General features: G+C 53.6%; 2 protein-coding genes across 2 annotated transcripts in view; one reads left to right on the top strand and one right to left on the bottom strand.

Moving 5' to 3' along the window:
- Nucleotides 1-7870, top strand: part of SMAD3 (SMAD family member 3) — a 52953-nt gene extending 45083 nt beyond the window's left edge. The window contains exons 6-9 of the mRNA XM_075575388.1: nt 90-302; nt 2569-2706; nt 3328-3472; nt 4666-7870. Of these exons, the coding sequence (XP_075431503.1) occupies nt 90-302; nt 2569-2706; nt 3328-3472; nt 4666-4789 (620 nt within the window). The 3' untranslated portion in view covers nt 4790-7870. The remainder of the gene's footprint in view (nt 1-89; nt 303-2568; nt 2707-3327; nt 3473-4665) is intronic.
- A 1851-nt stretch (nt 7871-9721) lies between these two features.
- Nucleotides 9722-24113, bottom strand: AAGAB (alpha and gamma adaptin binding protein). The gene is given in 11 exon segments (XM_075575389.1): nt 9722-10055; nt 10215-10264; nt 10453-10557; nt 10991-11081; nt 12101-12165; nt 13728-13811; nt 13901-13990; nt 14294-14390; nt 15115-15305; nt 23958-24054; nt 24057-24113. Coding segments are annotated over 11 exon segments (990 nt in total). The 5' UTR covers nt 24099-24113; the 3' UTR covers nt 9722-9977.
- Nucleotides 24114-24133: the final 20 nt, after the last annotated feature.

Raw genomic sequence — 24133 nt, forward strand, 5'->3', positions numbered from 1 at the left:
GTAGGGTATTGTTACCACTATGTTATAGGTTAGCTGTTAACCTTTACCCGATGGTTATATTGCATCGTTGCGTTGTTGCCTCTGCACAGACCTGCAGCCCGTCACTTACTGCGAGCCGGCCTTCTGGTGTTCCATTTCCTACTACGAGCTCAACCAGCGGGTGGGGGAGACCTTCCACGCCTCCCAGCCCTCCATGACTGTGGATGGATTTACGGACCCCTCCAATTCCGAGCGCTTCTGCCTGGGCCTGCTCTCCAATGTGAACCGGAACGCTGCCGTGGAGCTCACCAGGCGGCACATCGGTAAAAATGGGGCGACTGAAAGCTTGGGGTTTCTTTGTGGTACCCATCCCCGTCCCAGCACAGTGATCCCCCCCCCATAGCGATAACCAGCAAGGTCTGTGCTTATGTGGCATCTCTGTGGGTTACAGAGCTATTCCTGTTCAGCCAGACGTACCTCTGGGGAATAGAAATGTCTGCAAGGGGTTAATAAGGCTAGGAAGTCTGTGCAAGGGGTTAATAAGGCTAGGAAGTCTGTGCAAGGGGTTAATAAGGCTAGGAAGTCTGTGCAAGGGGTTAATAAGGCTAGGAAGTCTGTGCAAGGGGTTAATAAGGCTAGGAAGTCTGTGCAAGGGGTTAATAAGGCTAGGAAGTCTGTGCAAGGGGTTAATAAGGCTAGGAAGTCTGTGCAAGGGGTTAATAAGGCTAGGAAGTGTGTGCTACTCACAGCCCCTGTAATCGTGTGGAATAAAGTCCCCTCTTATCGGAGGCTGTTTTCTGATGCCCTCGTAATGGAACTTTGCATTATTGTACATCCAGGCTGTTATTGCACCTAAACCCCCCGTCCTACCTTGTCTGCTTGCCTCCGCACTGACATATTTACACGTCTTTTGGTCATATCTTGTTGGAATATTTTATTAACTGTGTTCTGTACAAGAAGGAAAATCTGTGCTTTGGCCAAACTAACTGGAACACGTCTCCCCTCCAGTTAATCCGGTGGTTACAAAAATGTTTCCATTCTGGACCCTTAAATGTGAAAACACAAGACCTCCCACAGCAAAATCCCACTGTTACCCAAACACTGCAAAGATCACCCACCTTCCCTCCCCGAGCGCTGCCTCTGATCCAGTCTGTTGTACATTGAGGTCCATCCAGACATGCGTTACGGCTGATTAGCTGATGGTAACCAAACTCCTGGAGTGCCATTTAATGTTTAGAATTTCAGTAGGCTTGTGTCAGCAGCCCTTCTAAAAGTTCAGTCCGTTTCTACTCTGATCTGCGGCATATCCTTTCAGAAAACCTCTTTCCGTGTTCTCTGCAGTGTTATTATTGGGTGGGATCCTTTTAATGCTGAGGGCCCATTTGTATGTTGTATTTTGGGGGAAATTGTAAGAAAATAAATATGGATGTGCCCCTACCTTTTTATTGCCAGCAAAGTTTTTTACGGCATACATTATGAAATGCGCTTTTTCAATGAGAAATGCCAATCTTCAAGGGCCACCAACAGGTCAGGTTTTCAGGATATCCCTTCAGCACAGGTGGCTCAGTCGAAGACTGAGCCACCTGTGCTGAAGCTGGGACTGATTGAGCCACCTGTGCTGAAGCTGGGACTGATTGAGCCTCCTGTGCTGAAGCTGGGACTGATTGAGCCACCTGTGCTGAAGCAGGGACTGATTGAGCCTCCTGTGCTGAAGCAGGGATATCCATAAACCCTGACCTGTTTGTGGCCCTTGAGTTGCCTCCACTCCCCCCCTGCTCTATATAGTGCAGGCTTCTTCTATGTTGCTTATTTTTTGGGGAAGTAAGACTGCCCTTGAATTCACAAGCTTGTGAATATAAGATGGGAGTGCAGCAGGGGTCTGTAACTGCCGGCCCGCTGGGCAAATACAGCCTGCAAAGGACCTTGAGGTGACCTTTTGTTCCTCTGCTCCTGCTGATTTCATGCTAGCTGCTTAGGCAGCTGAGGGCAGTTGTTCCCACTGAAACGCTCTAGCGCGGGTAATATACATATATATATATGGTGCAGATGTTCTAAATGCTGGAAAAATGTTGAAATATAATCATTTTTAAGCCTTTAAATGTTTCCAAAATTCTATTGCAAAGAGCCCTTTGCTCCTAAATGTGTTCTGATCCGGCCTCTCTAGTGACGGACCTTGAAGTGCAGACTTGTGAGCGTAAGGAGCTGGGAGGCCTCGGGCTTTGCTTGCAGCTCTGGAGTAGAAGGGGTTAAACTAGCATGTTTTTGTTTTTTTAAAGATCTGTTATAGCAGGGGTAGCCCACTCCCATCCTCAAGGGCTACCAACAGGTCAGGTCTTCAGGATATCCCTGCTTCAGCACAGGTGCTCAATCAGTGCCTCAGTCTTCGACTGATTGAGCCACCTGTGCTGAAGCTGGGACTGATTTGAACCACCTAGGCCGAAGCATAGATATCCTGAAAACCTAACCTGTTGGTAGCCCTTGAGGACCGGGGATGGCCGCCCCTGTGTTATGAGATCCACGTCACACACAGCTGCCGTTCTTGCCCTCCTTTGTGCCCATGCTCACTGACCGGAGTGTCTTGTCCCGCAGGGAGAGGGGTGCGCCTGTATTACATAGGAGGGGAGGTGTTCGCCGAATGCCTCAGTGACAGCGCGATATTCGTGCAGTCCCCAAATTGTAACCAGCGGTACGGCTGGCACCCCGCCACTGTCTGCAAGATACCGCCAGGTAAGGGGACCGCGGCACCCACACCAGGGACCTGGGGAGAACTGCTGATCTTCTGTTAGTATTTAGAGAACCCTGTGCATTTTCTGCCATGTTTTGCAGCCAGAAGCAGCTTCCTGCTGCAATATGCAGGCAACGCCCATAGTCTTGCAGGGGTCCGGGGGATGTCCGGCGCCTCCCTCATTCACAGCCCCTTTTTATTTTGCTTCTCTGCAATAACCTAAAACACCTGGGAAACGGCTCCCAAAATTCTGCGTTCCCCACAGACAGGCGCTGGTCACCGCTGCAGTTACACTCACTGACCGCTCTTAGATCAGGGGTGGCCAACTCCAGTCTGCAAGGGCCACCAGCAGGTCAGGTGTTCAGGATATCCCTGCTTCAGCACAGGTGGCTCAGTCAACAACTGAGCCACTGATTGAGCCATCTGTGCTGAAGCAGGGATATCCTGAACACCTGACCTGTTGGGGGGCCCTTGAGGACTGGAGTTGGCCACCCCTGTCTATAGATTGTAAGCTCTCCGGGGCTGTGTGTAAAAACCGGATGATCACGCGCCTGCTGTTCTGCGGAACCAGACGGTGTCACCTCCTTTGCCTGTACGTGTAATGTGTGGTTGTTTTTGTGCAGGGTGTAACTTGAAGATCTTTAATAACCAGGAGTTTGCGGCTCTCCTGGCCCAGTCCGTGAACCAGGGATTTGAGGCCGTGTATCAGCTGACCAGGATGTGTACTATACGCATGAGCTTCGTCAAGGGCTGGGGCGCGGAGTACAGGTCAGTGTCACCATGTCACAGGAAAAGGGATACGCAGCTCAGTGACATGTACAGCAGGGGTGTCAAACTCGGTCCTCAAGGGCCACCAACAGACCAGGTATTGGGGATATCCATGCTTCAGCACAGGTTTGCAAATGCCTGTCCTGTTGGTGGCCCTTGAGGACCGAGTTTGGCACCCCTGGCATACAATGTGCTCTTCATGTCATTACCCAGAATCCTTCTCTGCAGCTGCATGACGTGAGAATGGCGTGAATGAAACCGGTTCGGGGACATGTGTAAATCTGCAAACACACACACTCGCGCGTTCTGTCTTTTCTTTATCGGTGACACAAAGCTGCAGTCCTAGTCAGAGTCACGGTGTTAGCCCGTGTTACATTGTATCCAGCGGCCCCCGGCTCTCCGTCCTCCCCCGCGCTGACCACATTCTGCCCTGGGAAAGCTTTCACTGCTTTTCTCATTTGCAGCAACGTCGATGTGAATCTTAGGGGGTCTCTTAAAAATGGCCGCAACTGTTGCAATTGTTTGAATGGCTTCAGCGGCGGGGGAGGCGATGCTGCTTCAGAGAACTGTGACAGATGTCATGGTGGAGAGGGTGTAACGCACGCAGCCTGCCAAAGTGAAACACCCGGCTGCTGTGGGAGCCGCAGAGACACCCATGCCGTGTCCCAGCTCCGACCGCTGGGTGCCAGATGTTCACTGACCATTGCGCTGTTAACCCCTCTGTGCCAAAGTGTGTCGCAGCATGCTCTGCGCAGCGCAGGCACTGCATGGGTTACCTCTCATCTCCCGCACTTGACAGCCGGTTCCAGGGTTGGCCGGGAGCCAGGGAGAGCTAATGGAGCCCAGATGTGCCTCTGTTTGGCAACCTCATTAGTGATCCTGAGGTTTCGCTCTCACGTTTCACTCGCTCCTCCTCTCCGTAGTAGCGCGCCCCTGAACGCTCCCTATGCAGAGTCGCTTTGTATCAAGAGTGTACTCCCCAAACAGGACCCTGTATAGTGGGAAGAGACCCAACTCGCACCACAAACAAGCAGAAATAAATATCCGTGGGTCGCAAGTAATCTCTTCCTGCAGCAGTGCTGAGCTCTGCTGTGTATTGTATCCCTGTTGTATTTAAAAAAAAAAAAAAAAAACCCTTACTGGGACACCCGTAGGACTCCTTGTCACGTGTAATATTTTTACTTTCTCCATAGGCGTCAGACGGTGACCAGCACCCCCTGCTGGATCGAGCTGCACCTGAACGGGCCGCTGCAGTGGCTGGATAAGGTGCTCACACAGATGGGTTCCCCCAGCATCCGCTGCTCCAGCGTCTCCTAGAGAGGAGCTGCCAGGTGACGAGATCTGTTCCAGCCAGAGGTCCCGGGGGGGGCGACGAGACTCAAGAGCTTCAGAACTAAACCGGCAAACGAGCCGCTCGGCCCATGCACACTGCAGAGCAAGCTCAGCGGCCACGGACTGCAAACCCACAGCCACTGTGGTCATCACACATCACGTGGCCCGACACTTTGCAGACAAAGCGGTAGCATGCAGAAGATGCATTGCAGCTAGAAATCATTAAGTTGTTCTTCAAGTCCAGCGATGGCACTCTGGTTGCGGACCTGCACTTGTGCTGGGTCCCAAATCCACCTCCGTTCCCAACGTTATCCTGGGGATCCCCTCTGCGGGTGCTCTCTCCTGTCTCTGCAGATACATGGCAAGGACACAGCATGGCTGCACACTCAAATATTCCAAAAGTGTATATGTATTATAGGAAAGCACTTTCCACGAAAATCAGCCCGAGTGGGTGCGACGAGACAGAAAGACAATTACAACTAAGGAACAGTTACTGGGTCACGTCAGTAATATGTGCTCCAACAAATCACATTTCATGAACAAATTCAGTAATGACAAGCAAGGTAGGAAAAGCTCTTGGGTTGCATGCGCATACGTTACCAGAGCCGCTGAGAGCCAATGTTCTCGGACATGGGGCATAATAATGTTCCAGAGAGAAGCCTTCCACCAGATCGAGAACCCGGATCTCTGCAGAGGGGACGAACCTGATTTTGTTTTGAGATTCCACATTGGGCTCAGCGGTCAGGGTTATGGAATTGCGGCCCATAACGTTCCCGGAGTTCTGGCTCCGGAGCAGTTTCAGGCCTTACCCTGAATCAAAGGCGACATTGCAACGAATGTTCTGTAGGTGGGACACACGGCGCGCGCGTGTGCGTGCGTGCGTCTATATATGAACTATAGGTGGAACCACTACAGGGAGCTGCTCTGCCAGTAAACATTGTTACTGTAAATAGCTGTGCAGTCACAATGCTACACCAGGAGTGGCCAACTCTAGTCCTCAAGGGCCACCAACAGGGCAGGTTTTCAGGATATCCCTGCTTCAGCACAGGTGTCTCAATCTTCGACTGAGCCTCTGAGCCACCTGTATTGAAGCAGGGACTGATTGAGGCACCTGTGCTGAAGCTGGGATATCCCAAAAACCTGACCTGTTGGTGGCTCTTGTGGACTGGAGTTGGCCGCCCCTGTGCTACACAGCCCTTGACAGTGGGCTGGAGAGGAGCTGTGCTGACTGAGGGCAGCAATATGTAAATGTCCCTGTTTGTTTTTATTACTACAAGTATTGAAGTACTCATTAGCATGCTAGCCCCCATTAAATCATGTGCTTGTGCCTTAAACGCCCGAGTGTGTGGCGGAGTGGGCAGGCTGGCGCAATGCGTCGTACGTGGGACACACCCGATCTTCACCATTCAGCAAACCTTTGCAAGCAGTCCACGTTCCCAGCACACCGCGTTTTCCGCCTGTTGGATAACCAAGGTAGGAAACAAGACCCCGTTCTCGGTATGCCATATTGCGCAGAATATTGCAGGTTAGGGGCGCCGGACGGTCAGATGCTCTCTGAGGATCTTTTTTTTGGTCCTAAAACTGGGACCATTTACACTAAACATGTCACTCCGCCGGGGGAGAGGCTCTCGGACGGGTCCGCAGCTGGAGAGCGGATACGACTTTACTTTTTTACAAACTCACGAATTTCCAATGGAAATAGAACCTAACTGTAAACATTTAATTGTACGTGCGTCTCTGGGGAGTCTGCGATCTATACAGGTACATCTCAGTCAGCCGTGGACATTATTTAGGGATTAAAAACCCGACAATGCCGGAACCAGGTGAGCATTTATTCGGCTTGGCTGGGTAGCACTATGATTAAACCCTGCCCTGCCAGGGGACCCAGCAAGGCATTACTCTATGGCAAACGGGTTAGTCTCTGAATAGTCCAAATCATTATCCGCTGTAGCTCACTTATTCAGTGGATAGATTCAACACAGTAAAGTCAAGGTTTGTTCCTCAATTCCAAGCCAGGAAACGTTGGGGGGGAAACCATGATCTGTGTGGGAGACATGTAGCAGGGCGGGGGCTATGTGCTTATCACACCGCTCCTCCCTCTCTGCCATATGGCAAGTTTGGCATTAATGTGTGAGAGATTACAGATATCAAGGAGTGTCTGTAAACACTTTCTCCGGGGTTACAAAGTGTCAGGAATGTAAATTAGGACACACACTCCTATAATATTGTGGGTGCCTGGGCTGCAATCCTTGGAACCGAGTTGTGCAAATATACCTAATAGTTTAATGGGTTTGTAAGCCGCCAAAAGGAATCGGTTACAATGCTGCGATGGGTCTCTGCCCAGCAGTATATATATACGGAGAATGTCCGCATAACGCACAGATTCCTGATGCTACAGTACGTGTTTGGTCCTTGCTGCATTTTACCCCAGGACTGGTGGTCATCTCAGCCGGGTACTCCTGGAAGTGAAGCTTTTCTAAGTACATGTGTAGCGTTCTTTGCTCTGGGTTACAGTGTCTCTTGTCTGTGCCCGAGGGCGGGCTGCAGTCCATTGTATTTGTAGCGTGTGTGGGGGAGTTTGACTCCTATTGGATTTTTTTTAGCATGAAAAGGGACAGGTTAATTCTGGGCCTGAAACCAAACATTTACGTTTTTCTTGTTTGTTTTTTTAGTTTACTTGCAGTTTCTTTTCATTCTGACTGTGTCCATTTCAGTCTTCCTATTACAATGTATTTTAGAACAAAGTGCATCTTTATTTGTGAGCTAATGTCTATATATTTGATTTTATATGCACAGGAATTGTCATCCTGATGTACAGTATCCCTCTAAATTCCCAAACACACGCCATGCTCTGATTGGTTGAAGCTTCCTAGCCTCCACCAATCACAATACCCAATAAGCAAATTTTTTTTTTTTTAAGTATAATTTTAATTGGTTTTATTACTGGTGATATTAGTCACATTAAATCGATTTTTCAGATTTATTTTCAATTGACATTTTGGTGTCGTCTTTTACTCCCTGCATAGAATATTGTTTTGTGAATGTAAATAAATCCTAACTAATATCTTTTCAAAACAATTTTATTCCAAATGGGTTTTATTTGGTTGAATTTCACTAAACATGTTTTTTTTTTTTTTTTTTTAAATCCCCTTTCAATATCAGTTATTGTTTTAGTTACTGATTTTCCAAGGTTTCAGTAGTTAGAACTTGATGACATTTTTTGTTCTTGCTCACATTGCAAATCTGTATTAACACATCCCATTGTTTTAAAAACTGCTGATAAGGGACATTTGTGTTGCTGAAGGCTTTTCACAGCACAGGAAATAATTTCAGATGGTTTTTCTTAATGGTTTCTATTGTGATTCTACCCTTTCCTCTGCATTGTTCAGCACCCCACGCACCTTTTGTGCATCTTTATAATAATCTCACTTATTGCGTATTCTTTTATACAGAGCTGATATGACGGAAACCTTGAGACGCTGCACATAGTGTGAAACTAAATGGATTTTGCCAGAAACCCAAACATTACCTTTTCTTTACCTGGTTCAGATTTTCATTTTGCTGGGCAGTCCATTAAAGTCAGAATTATTTGATTCAAATGTATTTTTTTTTATGATGCCCAAAACCCTTTACTCTCCCACATTTAAATCGCGATATAAAAGAAACCTCACCTAGTGCTTTTAAATTAACTTTTTTTTTTTTTTTTCCACTTGTTGCTTCCAAGGATATTGTAATAAAATAATTGTATCCAGACCTGGAACCGCCACGTGCCAGGGGAAGATTGAGGCAGATCTGTAAGGGAGAGCGTTTCTAGCTGGAAGCCATCGCGCTGATCTATAAATGCTCAGTTTCCAGTGACCTAATCGCATGAGTAACACCACGTTTTCAAATAAAACCACCAGCCCCCGTACCAAGAAGGATTATCAGATATCGATGTCTCCAAAAGAGGGAAAGAGGGGGAAATAGCACACTCGTAAATAAGTGTGCCGATCGCTGCAGGCTCACTAATGAAATACACAGCAGTGATAACATGTTCCGTAATGTTTTCCAATAGCTCATTTTGGGCTAATAGATAACAGACCCAATGTTTGCAGCCACGAGGGGCGAAGGCTTCACCCATTAACAGTCATTGTTTACACGGGGGCGCATGTCACTTCGGTTAAAGCTGCAGAGCAAGCAATATTCTACGTGGGGTTTTTTAAAATCCGTTCTGTACTATGAGAAAATACTTGTAGCATTTAAAAAAAAAAAAAAAAATCTTAAAGGCATTTTTGTTCCTATAGCAACCATTTACAAAGTCACATTCCCTTCCCCTTCTGAAAAAGCATTGCCTTTTTGAGCCATTGAATCTAGTGCCTGCCTGGTCACATGATCTCCCTCACTTTGGCTGTCAGTGCAGCAGAAGAGGACCCAAGATGCATTTACTGAACACCCAGCTAAATTTCAGCGATCGATTACGGGACAACACATCAACCAGCAACTTAACTAATCACTTGTCAGTGTGCAGATTTATTTATACCCATATTGGAAAAAACAACAAAATGTATATATTTTTATAAATGACCGCTTGAACTGCAGCTTCAATACCCAAATGTTTGAAGAAAATCAATGCCATAAAAATGTAACATGTTGAGAGCGGCCTCCTTCCTATACACTCACACGTGTTACATGTCACGGCCGATAGCAATTGGCGCACTGCTATTGTGTTTAGGAATCTGTGGCAGGTTAAGGGGAGATGCAGGGTCTTTTATTCCAGAAATGAGTGTCAGCCCTTTGGGGCAGGGTATGCCTTTTCTTCGCTCAATACACTAGTATTTGAAACGGCCGGTGCGTTTATACAATGCGCACTGCGCAAGTGCTGTGATAAGTCTAAAATAGTTTATTAAAGTCACCTGTTTAATAAATGGACAATTAAGATCACTGACGCACAATGATTTATTTGAAGGGGGAAAAAAAATAAGCTGACTGGGCTACTTAGTGTTAATCGCATGTAGGGAACGCACACAGGGGGGAGGAGCAGGCTCCGGTGAGCACGGCACTGCAGCTGGAATATATGGAAGCCTGCGGTGTCAACGTCCGCTATCCCGGGTAAGCGACCCCAATGTCACACCATCTTGTCGCGCAGGCCGCGTGATTGCGGCTGTTCTCTCGTGTCGTCACCACCACAGCTGGCTCAGTTGTCCTCGTCCGATGAAATACCTTCAATCTCATCACGATCGCCTCCTATCGCCATCCAGAAAGCTTTGGCAACCTGGAATAACCGCGCGGGCAGCGTTACAATGTTACTGCTCCCAGATATTATAGTTCGGTTAATCCTTCCGTACCGGAGACGGACACAATGTCCCGGCAGTAAAGGAGACTAATTACTGACTTCCACACTATTGTAATAACAATATTAGCGCTTCCTTACCTTCTCTGCGTGTAATTTCCTCTGTTCGTGCGGCAGCGTTGCAGCTTTGTCTGGTAGAGTGAAAATGAAAAGTTAGATATTTTTTGGAATATAGGAGCAATGAGTGTAATGAGTACAACGGATGGGCAACATAAATCCTTGCTGCAAAGGAGCTGACAATCTAACTGGTCATCTGTGCAAAATGCCCGGCCCATTGCAAGCCTGGCGCAGCCTGCCCGGACTCTGCAGTCACGGTCACCTTTCATTTCTTGCAGCTTGGTGAAAAGCCGGGTGAAGTTTTCCAGGTCTCCGTCTCCCGAGGTCAGACTGGCGAGTTCTCGGATATCCAGGTCCAGCATTGGGTCTAAAGGCAGAGACAGAGAGGCCTCAAAGATTGAAGCGTGAAGGATCCGGCCCCTTCACCCCATTAAAGTAATGTGCCTGATGTAGCATACTTCTTACAGAGGGGCTCTAATTCAGAGCTAGCAATATAATGAATGAGTGCAACGGATAGACAACACATCCTTGCTGCAAAGGAGCTGACAATCTAATTGGCCGCTGTGCTAGTAGGCCGTGTGCTGGAGGAGGAGGAGCAGCAGCAATCTCTTTGCATTGTCCTTTAATATCAGTTTAATCCTTCATTTACTGCTGGATTAATAATAATTGTTTGGCAATTACATGATGTGAAGAGCATGAGCTTCTCGTTTCCCAGAAGGCACCTGTGCTGGAGGGGCGGAAGTATAGCACGCAGGCAAGCAAAACACCTACTTTGAGCTGTATCCCAGGGCAGGACTCACCTACAATAGTGTTGATCTGAGCTTCGCAGAGGCTGCCGGCTCCTCCCTGCACCGCGGAGGCTTCTGCGGCCTGAACACTGGCCACTGAGACCTGGGGTGGAAGGGCAGTGATACTGGGATTAGTGTGACCTTGCTCTGCTGCCCACCTTCAGCAAACCATAGCAGTATTTCCACCAGGGCAGCCAGGGAACCTCTTTGCTGCCGCGCGGGACCTGCAATGTGCTGCTGTGAATACTCCTGGGGAAATTAACGCAACAGCCCCCCCCCCCCCACAGGAAAACACAATGGTTTCAACTCTATGTTAAAGCTGCAGTTCAGTCTTTTTTTTTTTTTTTTTACTTCAATAGTTTCATGTGGGCAATCTCTAATTACCTAAAGAACTGTATAGCTGCCGGTCAATTCGTTCTCCATGTATTGATAGGCGAAATTTGGTGACATCATTAGAGCTGGCATATGTTTTTATTTGCTTCTGTCAGTCAGTGGAAGCTCATGAATATTCATGAGCACTCCTGCACTGACATGTGCTAGAGGGAGGGCAGGGCTGACAAAGGGGTGTGCCAGGGCTTGTGACGGGACATGAAGGGGCAGTGCCTTAGCAAATGGCTGTTAAAATAGAATACAAGAAAATTGGTCTTTCAAAGTTGTTTTTTTAAAAACAGAAAATGCTAAAAGTATTTTTTCTTACTACAGAACTGATTTATTAAAAAAAACACACATGCAGGATATTGACTGAACTGCAGCTTTAAGTTCATTGAAAGGTCCCACCCACAGGGATAACACAGCCCCGGGCGTTGTGCCAGAACGCTTTAGTATCGTGTTCTTGTGGGTTTTTTCCCCCCTTTCTGCCTTTCACTGTCATAGCGGGCCTGCAACGCATCGCAACGCAATGACCAACGCACAATATGATGCGAGATCTGAGCCGGGCAGGACCCTTATGGTTCTAGCAGCAACAAGGCACGGCATGAAGTTACGCTCTTCAGCCAAACTGGTTAAGCGTTCCGAAGACACAAGCGAGTGTTGTTCTGGAAGTTGTTTGCCCCAAATGTGGCCCTATCTGCCCCTCCCATCCTCGGCGCTGAATGCCGGGAGACACTGCGGATACCCGCTCACATGGCCTTGCTGATCCGCGCTGGGGCTCGCTCCGGACAGTGAGCTGAAGAGGCCGAAGGCTTGTTCTGGAAGAGTAACAACACTGCGTTACCGCTGAAACCGCGAAGTCGCTGCATGCCCGAGACGTTCATACACGGGGGTTACTGAAAGAACTGCTGCTATGCAGAAAAGGAGTCCGCTGGCAATGAAGAGGTTACATTATTTCATAGTGCAGGGGGGGGGCAACTCCAGTCCTCAAGGGCCACCAACAGGTCAGGTTTTCAGGATATCCCTGCTTCAGCACAGGGGGTTCAATCAGTGGCACAGTCAAAGACAGCCACCTGAGCTGAAGCTGGGACTGATTGAGTCACCTGTGCTGAAACAGGGATATCCTGAAAACCTGACCTGTTGGTGGCCCTTGAGGACTGGAGTTGCCCATCTCTGCTCTTGTGTGCATTAAATTCTCTCTAAATGTATGGGGTTCTCTTCCCCAACCTCTTAAATCATTACCACATCGATAACCGCCCTACCCTAAATGCGGAAACGCATTGTAATAAAGAGGCGCTATTAATTACCAATATGTTAATGAGTTTGGAGCGCTCTGAATTAACCCCATTATGTGTATTTTGGGGGTATTTTCTCCGCCCTTATGAAGACACCACCCTTTACCTATTTACAGGCGAGTCTCTTCCAAAATCCCTGTGCACAACTTGTGTACCTATCCCCGAGTCTGCAGTTATACCCAGCACCGCTTTATATTGCAGCATGTTCATTTCCGGTGGGACCTCAAATAGAACATGCTGTTTTCCCCCACCTCCGTCCTCCCCCTCCATCCTCCCCACCTCCGTCCTCCCCCTCCATCCTCCGCCCTCCCCACCTCCGTCGCCCTCCCCACCTCCGTCGCCCTCCCCACCTCCGTCGCCCTCCCCACCTCCGTCGTCCCCCTCCTTCCTCCCCACCTCCGTCCTCGTCCTCCCCGCCTCCGTCCTCCCCGCCTCCGTCCTCCCCGCCTCCGTCCTCCCCGCCTCCGTCCTCCCCGCCTCCGTCCTCGTCCTCCCCGCCTCCGTCCTCCCCGCCTCCGTCCTCCCCGCCTCCGTCCTCCCCGCCTCCGTCCTCCCCACCTCCGTCCTCCCCGCCTCCGTCTCCGTCCTCGTCCTCCCCGCCTCCGTCCTCCCCGCCTCCGTCCTCCCCGCCTCCGTCCTCCCCGCCTCCCCGCCTCCGTCCTCCCCGCCTCCGTCCTCCCCGCCTCCCGCCTCCGTCCTCCCCGCCTCCGTCCTCCCCGCCTCCGTCCTCCCCGCCTCCGTCCTCCCCGCCTCCGTCCTCCCCGCCTCCGTCCTCGTCCTCCCCGCCTCCATCCTCGTCCTCCCCGCCTCCATCCTCGTCCTCCCCGCCTCCGTCCTCGTCCTCCCCGCCTCCGTCCTCGTCCTCCCCGCCTCCGTCCTCGTCCTCCCCGCCTCCGTCCTCGTCCTCCCCGCCTCCGTCCTCGTCCTCCCCGCCTCCGTCCTCGTCCTCGTCCTCCCCGCCTCCGTCCTCGTCGCCTCCGTCCTCTCCGCCTCCGTCCTCCCCGCCTCCGTCCTCCCCGCCTCCGTCCTCCCCGCCTCCGTCCTCCCTGCCTGCCCGCCTCCGTCCTCCCCCTAAGATTACTCACCGCTCTTCATTTCCACGTTTGACCACACGTTGGCGTTTAAGGCCTGGACGATGCGCGTGACGCCCGTGGACTCCGGGAAATCATCTGTGTGAGGAGAAGCCCAGCGAGTGAGTGTGTCAGGAAGCGCTCGTGTCTCCCGGCAAAATGCCACGGAGGCTGCGACGTCTCCTTACCATCCTCATCCGGCAGCTCCTCGGGACTGAGCTCCACCAACTCGAACCCGTGCTGGATACACCACTCCTGCGCCGTCTGCCGATTCACACCTGCCGGGGGAGGAGGGCACTTAGTAACCTCTTCTGTGCTGGACAGGCCAGAAACTAATTGCTTTAACCCACGGGTGCTCAACTCCAGTCTTCAAGCCCCTCTCAACAGGTCAGGTTTCCAGGATATCCCTGCTTCAGCACAGATGGCTCAATGAGTCCCAGCTTCAGCACAGGTGGGTGTTAGACAGAAAGATGAGAATCGTTTCTAAAGGTCAGGTTACCATTAACCCCTTCACAGCCCGAAGGCTCTTCGGCCTGCAGAGATCAGCTGCGGAACGCACCGATTCAGCGCGGGCTTCTTACCGCTCTCGGACGTCCGCTCGCACACCAGGATCATGACGTCCAGCAGCCAGTCTTCCAGCAATGGCAGCCACACGGACGCTTTCTCCAGGCCCGATTTCTGATGGGGGGGAGGTTTAAATCTGAATATCCTGCGGTCACGAGACGCTGCGCGGGCGGCGGGCGGCAGGAGCTTAGTGGTGATAACACCGCATTAAACGAGCGTGAACCCGGGTTTGAATCTAATTTTGACCTCAGGCAACTCACTCTGGAAACCAAAATTAGATTGCAAGTTCTTTGGTGCAGGGGGCTCGCTGTGACTTCACAATACTATGTACATCAGGGCGGCTGAACTCCAGCCCTCAAGCCCCACCAACAGGTCAGGTTTTCAGGATATCCCCACTTCAGCACAGGTGGCTCAATCAGAGGCTCAGTATTTGACTGCGCCTTTGATTGAGCCACCTGTGCTGAAGCAGGGACTGATTGAGTCACCTGTGCTGAAGCAGGCATATCCTGAAAACCTGACCTGTTGCAGGGCTTGAGGACTGGAGTTGAGCACCCCTGATGTGCATCACAGCGTACACTGCCAGTGATATACAGGAAACAATGGCTATTTTTACTCCGCGCAGATAGGCGAGCAGCACACAGTATCCTTATTACAGGAGTCGGAGGCTTATTCAAAAGATGATTTGCTTGGATAACAATAAGTGTATAACTACCCCTTACTCTGGTCACCTATCTACAGAAGAGCACTTTCCTTTCAAGATGATCGGTTAATAACAGAGATGCAGCATCATGTATTTATACACATTGTATACAGCGTACGTGTGAAGCTTCGCACTTACCACAGAGCTGTCGAAGTATACGACGAACGCCTGCACACACTCCGCTATCTGCGTCGTGACGTGGGGCGTGCTGGGTACCACGCAGATTTTCACATCCGCCGAGTAGTACTTGTTATCTATCCTCCACGGGTACTGCCTCACTCCCACCATCCCAGACGGAGGTGCGGGGAGTTTATCCGTCCCGATGATTTCTGCACCGGCCAAAAACACGCGTGAGAATAGTTCCCAGTGACGAGCGTACGCAGAATACAATCACTGCAAGCCTTTCCATTCGCTTAAAGATGTTACCCTCCCCCCACCAATAGCATCCTAAGGCCGCGCTTATAGTGCCGGCGACAGCGCCGCCGCCGCCACGTCAAAACAAATGGATTGCCGCCATTGCGTGCGCTTATAGTAAGCGCGACGGCTTGGTCGCGATCGCTGGAAGTCATCACAATTTGATTTTTCCAGTGACCGCAGCCTGACGTCGCCGGCGCTATAAGCGCAGCCTTAGACACACATTGCTTACCGATATACGTTTCCATCACACTTTTACCATCTCTACATTCCTTCTCTCGTTATTGCTGTGTTTTAGCTCCAGAGAGAGCTGCTTATAAACTCGTACATGTCTAACCGCTTCGTCTCACAGAAGTGATTGCAACAGACCCTTCTGGCAGAGAATGGGCGTTTCAATCCCGATTTTATTATTTCTAACAAGAACGAAAGAAGAAGACAGAATTCTGTATGTCTTAACAGTGTTTGTCCCAATAAATATTTGAGGGACTGCACTTTGCCCTTACTGCTGTATACTCATTACCGCCCAGGTCTCCACACATTGATGTTCTGCTCAGTGGGATTCCAAGTGCTGGGGATACGGTGCTGATGAACACAGCTCTTTGTAAAGAGTTAGAAGAAGGGCTTCCAAACTAAAGAACTCTGCTCAGACAGTCGTAACTCCGAGAGCTGTCATTCTCAGACAAGCTGCAGCTCCAAAGCAAATGTTATCTCAGGAACCGGCTTTGAACATGTTCCTTCTGCGCTCGGGTTGTGAGAGGAACAGGAGTGTGATAAATACACACTGAGCATCACACAAAATGTGTCCTTTCAGTGTCTGCCAACCAGAACGGTGTTATTGACACTCAGAACTGGGTCACAGACCAAATATGACCTTCAGTTTATCCATGGACAGGTGACTAATAGGAACGCCAGAATCACACTGACCATTACAAGGTGGAGGAGGGCTTCCCGTGTCAGCTTGGAAAAATGCAACGTGTGTCTTCCTGGAATACAGATCAGTTCCAAATATTGGATTTTAAGGCCTACAAAAGCAAATCTACATTGTGCTCAACTTGTTCCGCTACTTACTGCGAAATATACTCATATTTATCAGGTCACAAACTCGGACTAACAAACAGGTATAAATCCTTACCGCGTTAGAAGTAGCAGAACAAATGTACCCCAATAAAATGGGATAAAACAAGCTCGGACAGCCACCTGGTGGAACAAACTTACAACCATACAAAAAAAAAAGAAGTACAATCAATAACCAAGTCAGCCTGTCCATCCCTAAAAAGGTGACCAGAAGGGACAATATTTAAACAAAAACCCTGTATGAAATCTGTGCAGACATAAAAATGCACAGGAATACCAGGGGCTGCACCAAGAGGGGAATCCTAGTGCCCCAAATATAATAATTCACTGTCACCCGAAAATGTAGTGCCCTTTACATACAGAAGAGATAAGAGTGAATGATGTACTCCGAGTTAAAAAGTGTGTAAATGAGACCATACAGACCACATGAGTGACTATCGCCAACTCTTACACTGTAGTAACACAGGAGGGGGAGGGGGTATGATACCTTTTATTGGACCAACAAGTAGTTGATATGTTACAAGGATTCGAACCTCTCAGGGTCCTTCATCAGGTGACATGGAAGAAAGGACAAACACAGCTACCCACCCTTCTTTGCCAACTACCCACCCTTCTTTGCCATCTACCCACCCTTCTTATCCAACTACCCACCCTTCTTTGCCATCTACCCACCCTTCTTTGCCATCTACCCACCCTTCTTTGCCATCTACCCACCCTTCTTTGCCATCTACCCACCCTTCTTTGCCATCTACCCACCCTTCTTTGCCAACTACCCACCCTTCTTTGCCATCTACCCACCCTTCTTTGCCATCTACCCACCCTTCTTTGCCAACTACCCACCCTTCTTTGCCAACTCTTACACTGATATTTGCTTTTAATCAAACATCTCAGAAATGTCCTATTCACTGATAAAGTGCACATGATGTCCTCTGTTGCCCCATCTCCCCCCCTGGCTGTGTGTCTCATTTGCTTTGCTGCAGCTTGTGACAAACCTCACTAATGATTATGAGAAGTACAAGCTGCTCCCCAGACATGGGGCGGAGAACAGCGTGTGTCAGGGAAGCAGCTAATAACTCAGAGGGGCATATGGAAAGGCAAAGGGATATTTATTTTTAAGGGACTGGAGCATTCCTCTGCCAGAACTGCCCCACATTTACTCTCACATTCTCTCCCCAAAGCAGTCACATCTTGTGATTTTGAACAAAATAAATGGCATTTAAATAGGACCCTGCTGAGTATCATCCTCCTCCGCCACCCCCCCAGCTCCCCCATCATCCTCCTCCCCCCCCCCCAGTTCCCCCATCATCCTCCTCCTCCCCTCCCCAGCTCCTCCATCATCCTCCTCCTCCCCCCCAGGTCCTCCATCATCCTCCTCTTCCACCCCCCCAGCTCCTCCATCATCCTCCTCTTCCACCCCCCAGCTCCTCCATCATCCTCCTCCTCCCCCCCAGGTCCTCCATCATCCTCCTCTTCCACCCCCCCAGCTCCTCCATCATCCTCCTCCTCCACCCCCCAGCTCCTCCATCATCCTCCCCCCCAGCTCCTCCATCATCCTCCTCCCCCAGCGTCATCCTCCTCCTCCCCCCCCCAAGCTCCTCCATCATCCTCCTCCTCCTCCTCCCCCCCAGCTCCTCCATCATCCTCCTCCTCCCCCCACAGCTCCTCCATCATCCTCCTCCTCCCCCCACAGCTCCTCCATCATCCTCCTCCTCCCCCCACAGCTCCTCCATCATCCTCCTCCTCCTCCCCCTCCCCCCACAGCTTCTCCATCATCCTCCTCCTCCCCCCACAGCTCCTCCATCATCCTCCTCCTCCCCCCACAGCTCCTCCACCATCCTCCTCCTCCCCCCACAGCTCCTCCATCATCCTCCTCCTCCCCCCACAGCTCCTCCATCATCCTCCTCCTCCCCCCACAGCTCCTCCATCATCCTCCTCCTCCCCCTACAGCTCCTCCATCATCCTCCTCCTCCTCCTCCTCCCCCCACAGCTCCTCCATCATCCTCCTCCTCCCCCCACAGCTCCTCCATCATCCTCCTCCTCCCCCCACAGCTCCTCCATCATCCTCCTCCTCCTCCCCCTCCCCCCACAGCTTCTCCATCATCCTCCTCCTCCCCCCACAGCTCCTCCATCATCCTCCTCCTCCCCCCACAGCTCCTCCATCATCCTCCTCCTCCCCCTACAGCTCCTCCATCATCCTCCTCCTCCTCCCCCCCCAGCTCCTCCATCATCATCATCATCCTCCCCCCACAGCTCCTCCATCATCCTCCTCCTCCCCCCACAGCTCCTCCATCATCCTCCTCCTCCCCCTACAGCTCCTCCATCATCCTCCTCCTCCTCCCCCCCCAGCTCCTCCATCATCATCATCCTCCCCCCCCAGCTCCTCCATCATCATCATCATCATCCTCCTCCCCCCCCAGCTCCTCCATCATCATCCTCCTCCCCCCCCCCCCAGCTCCTCCATCATCATCCTCCTCCCCCCCCCAGCTCCTCCATCATCATCCTCCTCCCCCCCCCAGCTCCTCCATCATCATCCTCCTCCCCCCCCCCAGCTCCTCCTCCATCATCATCCTCCTCCCCCCCCAGCTCCTCCATCATCATCATCCTCCTCCCCCCCAACTCCTCCATCATCATCTTCCTCCTCCCCCCCCCCAGCTCCTCCATCATCCTCCTCCTCCCCCTCCCCCCACAGCTTCTCCATCATCCTCCTCCTCCCCCCACAGCTCCTCCATCATCCTCCTCCTCCCCCCACAGCTCCTCCACCATCCTCCTCCTCCCCCCACAGCTCCTCCATCATCCTCCTCCTCCCCCCACAGCTCCTCCATCATCCTCCTCCTCCCCCCACAGCTCCTCCATCATCCTCCTCCTCCCCCTACAGCTCCTCCATCATCCTCCTCCTCCTCCCCCCACAGCTCCTCCATCATCCTCCTCCTCCCCCCACAGCTCCTCCATCATCCTCCTCCTCCCCCCACAGCTCCTCCATCATCCTCCTCCTCCTCCCCCTCCCCCCACAGCTTCTCCATCATCCTCCTCCTCCCCCCACAGCTCCTCCATCATCCTCCTCCTCCCCCCACAGCTCCTCCACCATCCTCCTCCTCCCCCCACAGCTCCTCCATCATCCTCCTCCTCCCCCCACAGCTCCTCCATCATCCTCCTCCTCCCCCCACAGCTCCTCCATCATCCTCCTCCTCCCCCTACAGCTCCTCCATCATCCTCCTCCTCCTCCCCCCCAGCTCCTCCATCATCATCATCCTCCCCCCCCAGCTCCTCCATCATCATCATCCTCCTCCCCCCCCCCAGCTCCTCCATCATCATCCTCCTCCCCCCCCCCAGCTCCTCCATCATCATCCTCCTCCCCCCCCCCCAGCTCCTCCATCATCATCCTCCTCCTCCCCCCCCCAGCTCCTCCTCCATCATCATCCTCCTCCCCCCCCCCAGCTCATCCATCATCATCATCATCCTCCTCCCCCCCAACTCCTCCATCATCATCTTCCTCCTCCCCCCCCCAGCTCCTCCATCATCCTCCTCCCCCCCCAGCTCCTCCATCATCATCCTCCTCCTCCTCCTCCTCCCCCCCCCAGCTCCTCCATCATCATCATCATCCTCATCCTCCCCCCCCAACTCCTCCATCATCATCTTCCTCCCCACCCAGCTCCTCCATCATCCTTCTCCCCCCCCAGCTCCCCCATCATCCTTCTCCCCCCCCCAGCTCCTCCATCATCCTTCCCCCCCCAGCTCCCCCATCATCCTTCTCCCCCCCCAGCTCCTCCATCATCCTTCTCCCCCCCCAGCTCCTCCATCATCCTCCTCCCCCCCAGCTCCTCCATCATCCTCCTCCCCAGCTCCTCCATCATCCTCCTCCCACCCAGCTCCTCCATCATCCTCCTCCCCCCCAGCTCCTCCATCATCCTCCCCCCCAGCTCCTCCATCATCCTCCTCCTCCCCCCCAGCTCCTCCATCATCCTCCTCCCCCCAGCTCCTCCATCATCCTCCTCCTCCCCCCCAGCTCCTCCATCATCCTCCTCCCCCCCAGCTCCTCCATCATCCTCCTCCTCCCCCCCCAGCTCCTCCATCATCCTCCTCCCCCCCAGCTCCTCCATCATCCTCCTCCTCCCCCCCCCAGCTCCTCCATCATCCTCCTCCTCCCCCCACCAGCTCCTCCATCATCCTCCTCCCCCCCACCAGCTCCTCCATCATCCTTCTCCCCCCCCCCACCAGCTCCTCCATCATCCTTCTCCCCCCCAGCTCCCCCATCATCCTTCTCCCCCCCCCAGCTCCTCCATCATCCTTCCCCCCCCAGCTCCCCCATCATCCTTCCCCCCCCAGCTCCTCCATCATCCTTCTCCCCCCAGCTCCTCCATCATCCTCCTCCCACCCAGCTCCTCCATCATCCTCCTCCCACCCAGCTCCTCCATCATCCTCCTCCCACCCAGCTCCTCCATCATCCTCCCCCCCCAGCTCCTCCATCCTCCTCCTCCCCCCCCCAGCTCCTCCATCATCCTCCTCCCCCCAGCTCCTCCATCATCCTCCTCCTCCCCCCAGCTCCTCCATCAACCTCCTCCTCCCCCAAGCTCCTGCAGCATCCTCCTCCTCCCCCCCAGCTCCTCCATCATCCTCCTCCTCCTCCCCCCAGCTCCTCCATCATCCTCCTCCCCAGCTCCTCCATCATCATCCTCCTCCTCCCCCCAGCTCCTCCGTCATCCTCCTCTCCCCCCAGCTTTTCCATCATCCTCCTCCTCCCCCCCAGCTCCTCCATCCTCCTCCTCCCCCAAGCTCCTGCATCCTCCTCCTCCTCCTCCCCCCAAGCTCCTCCATCATCCTCCTCCTCCCCCCCAGCTCCTCCATCATCCTCCTCCTCCCCCCCAGCTCCTCCATCATCCTCCTCCTCCCCCCAGCTCCTCCATCATCCTCCTCCTCCCCCCAGCTCCTCCATCATCCTCCTCCTCCCCCCAGCTCCTCCATCCTCCTCCTCCTCCCCCCCAGCTCCTCCATCATCCTCCTCCCCCCCAGCTCCTCCATCATCCTTCTCCCCCCAGCTCCTTCATCATCCTCCTCCTCCCCCCCAGCTCCTCCATCATCCTTCTCCCCCCAGCTCCTCCATCATCATCCTCCTCCCCCCCAGCTCCTCCATCATCCTCCTCCTCCTCCCCCCCCAGCTCCTCCATCATCCTCCTCCCCCCAGCTCCTCCATCATCCTTCTCCCCCCAGCTCCTCCATCATCCTCCTCCTCCTCCTCCCCCCAGCTCCTCCATCATCCTTCTCCCCCCCCCAGCTCCTCCATCATCCATCTCCCCCCCAGCTCCTCCATCATCCTTCTCCCCCCCAGCTCCTCCATCATCCTCCTCCCCCCCAGCTCCTCCATCATCCTTCTCCCCCCCAGCTCCTCCATCATCCTCCTCCCCCCAGCTCCTCCATCATCCTCCTCCCACCCAGCTCCTCCATCATCCTCCTCCCCCCAGCTCCTCCATCATCCTCCTCCCACCCAGCTCCTCCATCATCCTCCTCCCACCCAGCTCCTCCATCATCCTCCCCCCCCCAGCTCCTCCATCATCCTCCTCCCCCCCAGCTCCTCCATCATCCTCCTCCCCCCAGCTCCTCCATCCTCCTCCTCCCCCCCCCAGCTCCTCCATCATCCTCCTCCCCCCAGCTCCTCCATCATCATCCTCCTCCCCCAAGCTCCTGCATCATCCTCCTCCTCCCCCCCAGCTCCTCCATCATCCTCCTCCTCCCCCCCAGCTCCTCCATCATCCTCCTCCTCCTCCCCAGCTCCTCCATCATCCTCCTCCTCCTCCCCAGCTCCTCCGTCATCCTCCTCCTCCCCCCAGCTCCTCCGTCATCCTCCTCTCCCCCCAGCTTCTCCATCATCCTCCTCCTCCCCCCCAGCTCCTCCATCCTCCTCCTCCCCCAAGCTCCTGCATCATCCTCCTCCTCCTCCCCCCAAGCTCCTCCATCATCCTCCTCCTCCCCCCCAGCTCCTCCATCATCCTCCTCCTCCCCCCCAGCTCCTCCATCATCCTCCTCCTCCCCCCAGCTCCTCCATCATCCTCCTCCTCCCCCCAGCTCCTCCATCATCCTCCTCCTCCCCCCCAGCTCCTCCATCATCATCCTCCCCCCCAGCTCCTCCATCATCCTTCTCCCCCCAGCTCCTTCATCATCCTCCTCCTCCCCCCCAGCTCCTCCATCATCCTTCTCCCCCCAGCTCCTCCATCATCCTCCTCCTCCCCCCCAGCTCCTCCATCATCCTCCTCCTCCTCCCCCCCCAGCTCCTCCATCATCCTCCCCCCAGCTCCTCCATCATCCTTCTCCCCCCAGCTCCTCCATCATCCTCCTCCTCCCCCCAGCTCCTCCATCATCCTTCTCCCCCCCCCCAGCTCCTCCATCATCCTTCTCCCCCCAGCTCCTCCATCATCCTTCTCCCCCCCAGCTCCTCCATCATCCTCCTCCCCCCCAGCTCCTCCATCATCCTTCTCCCCCCCAGCTCCTCCATCATCCTCCTCCCCCCAGCTCCTCCATCATCCTCCTCCCCCCCAGATCCTCCATCATCCTCCTCCCCCCAGCTCCTCCATCATCCTCCTCCCCCCCAGCTCCTCCATCATCCTCTTCCCCCCCCAGCTCCTCCATCCTCCTCCTCCTCCCCCCCAGTTCCTCCATCATCCTCCCCCTCCCCCCCAGCTCCTCCATCCTCCTCCTCCTCCATCATCCTCCTCCTCCTCCCCCCCAGCTCCTCCATCATCCTCCTCCCCCCCAGCTCCTCCATCCTCCTCCTCCTCCTCTCCCCCCAGCTCCTCCATCATCCTCCTCCTCTCCTCCATCATCCTCCTCCTCTCCCCCCAGCTCCTCCATCATCCTCCTCTCCCCCCAGCTCCTCCATCATCCTCCTCTCCCCCCAGCTCCTCCATCATCCTCCTCCTCTCCCCCCAGCTCCTCCATCATCCTCCTCTCCCCCCAGCTCCTCCATCATCCTCCTCCTCTCCCCCCGCTCCTCCATCATCCTCCTCCTCTCCCCCCCAACTCCTCCAGCATCCTCCTCCTCTCCCCCAGCTCCTCCGTCATCCTTTTCTCCCCCCAGCTTCTCCATCATCCTCCTCCCCCCCCAGCTCCTCCATCCTCCTCCCCCCCCAGCTCCTCCATCCTCCTCCCCCCCCCAGCTCCTCCATCCTCCTCCTCCCCCAGCTCCTCCATCATCCTCCTCCTCCCCCCAGCTTCTCCATCATCCTCCTCCTCCCCCCAGCTTCTCCATCCTCCTCCTCCTCCTCTCCCCCCAGCTCCTCCATCATCCTCCTCCTCTCCCCCCAGCTCCTCCATCATCCTCCTCCTTTCCCCCCAGCTCCTCCATCATCCTCCTCCTCTCCCCCCAGCTCCTCCATCATCCTCATCCCCCCCAGCTCCTCCATCATCCCCCCCATAGCTCCTCCATCATCCCCCCCATAGCTACTCCATCCCATCCATTCCCCCCTCTGTCGGGGCCTACATCTCCTCCCATCCTCGGCCCTTACTTGTCACCAGCTCCTCCTCGCTGAACCCGGCCGCGCAGCTGGTGAGCAGCACACAGGGGACGGAGACCATGTCTGCTATCACTGGCTCCTGCACACTTCAGCCGGACCTACTTCCGCATGGCAACCGACCAACTTCCGCATGGTAACTTCCTCACTTCCGCCCTTCTTCCGCCCGG

Source organism: Ascaphus truei, chromosome 18, assembly GCF_040206685.1.
Source record: "Ascaphus truei isolate aAscTru1 chromosome 18, aAscTru1.hap1, whole genome shotgun sequence".
NCBI lineage: Eukaryota > Metazoa > Chordata > Amphibia > Anura > Ascaphidae > Ascaphus > Ascaphus truei.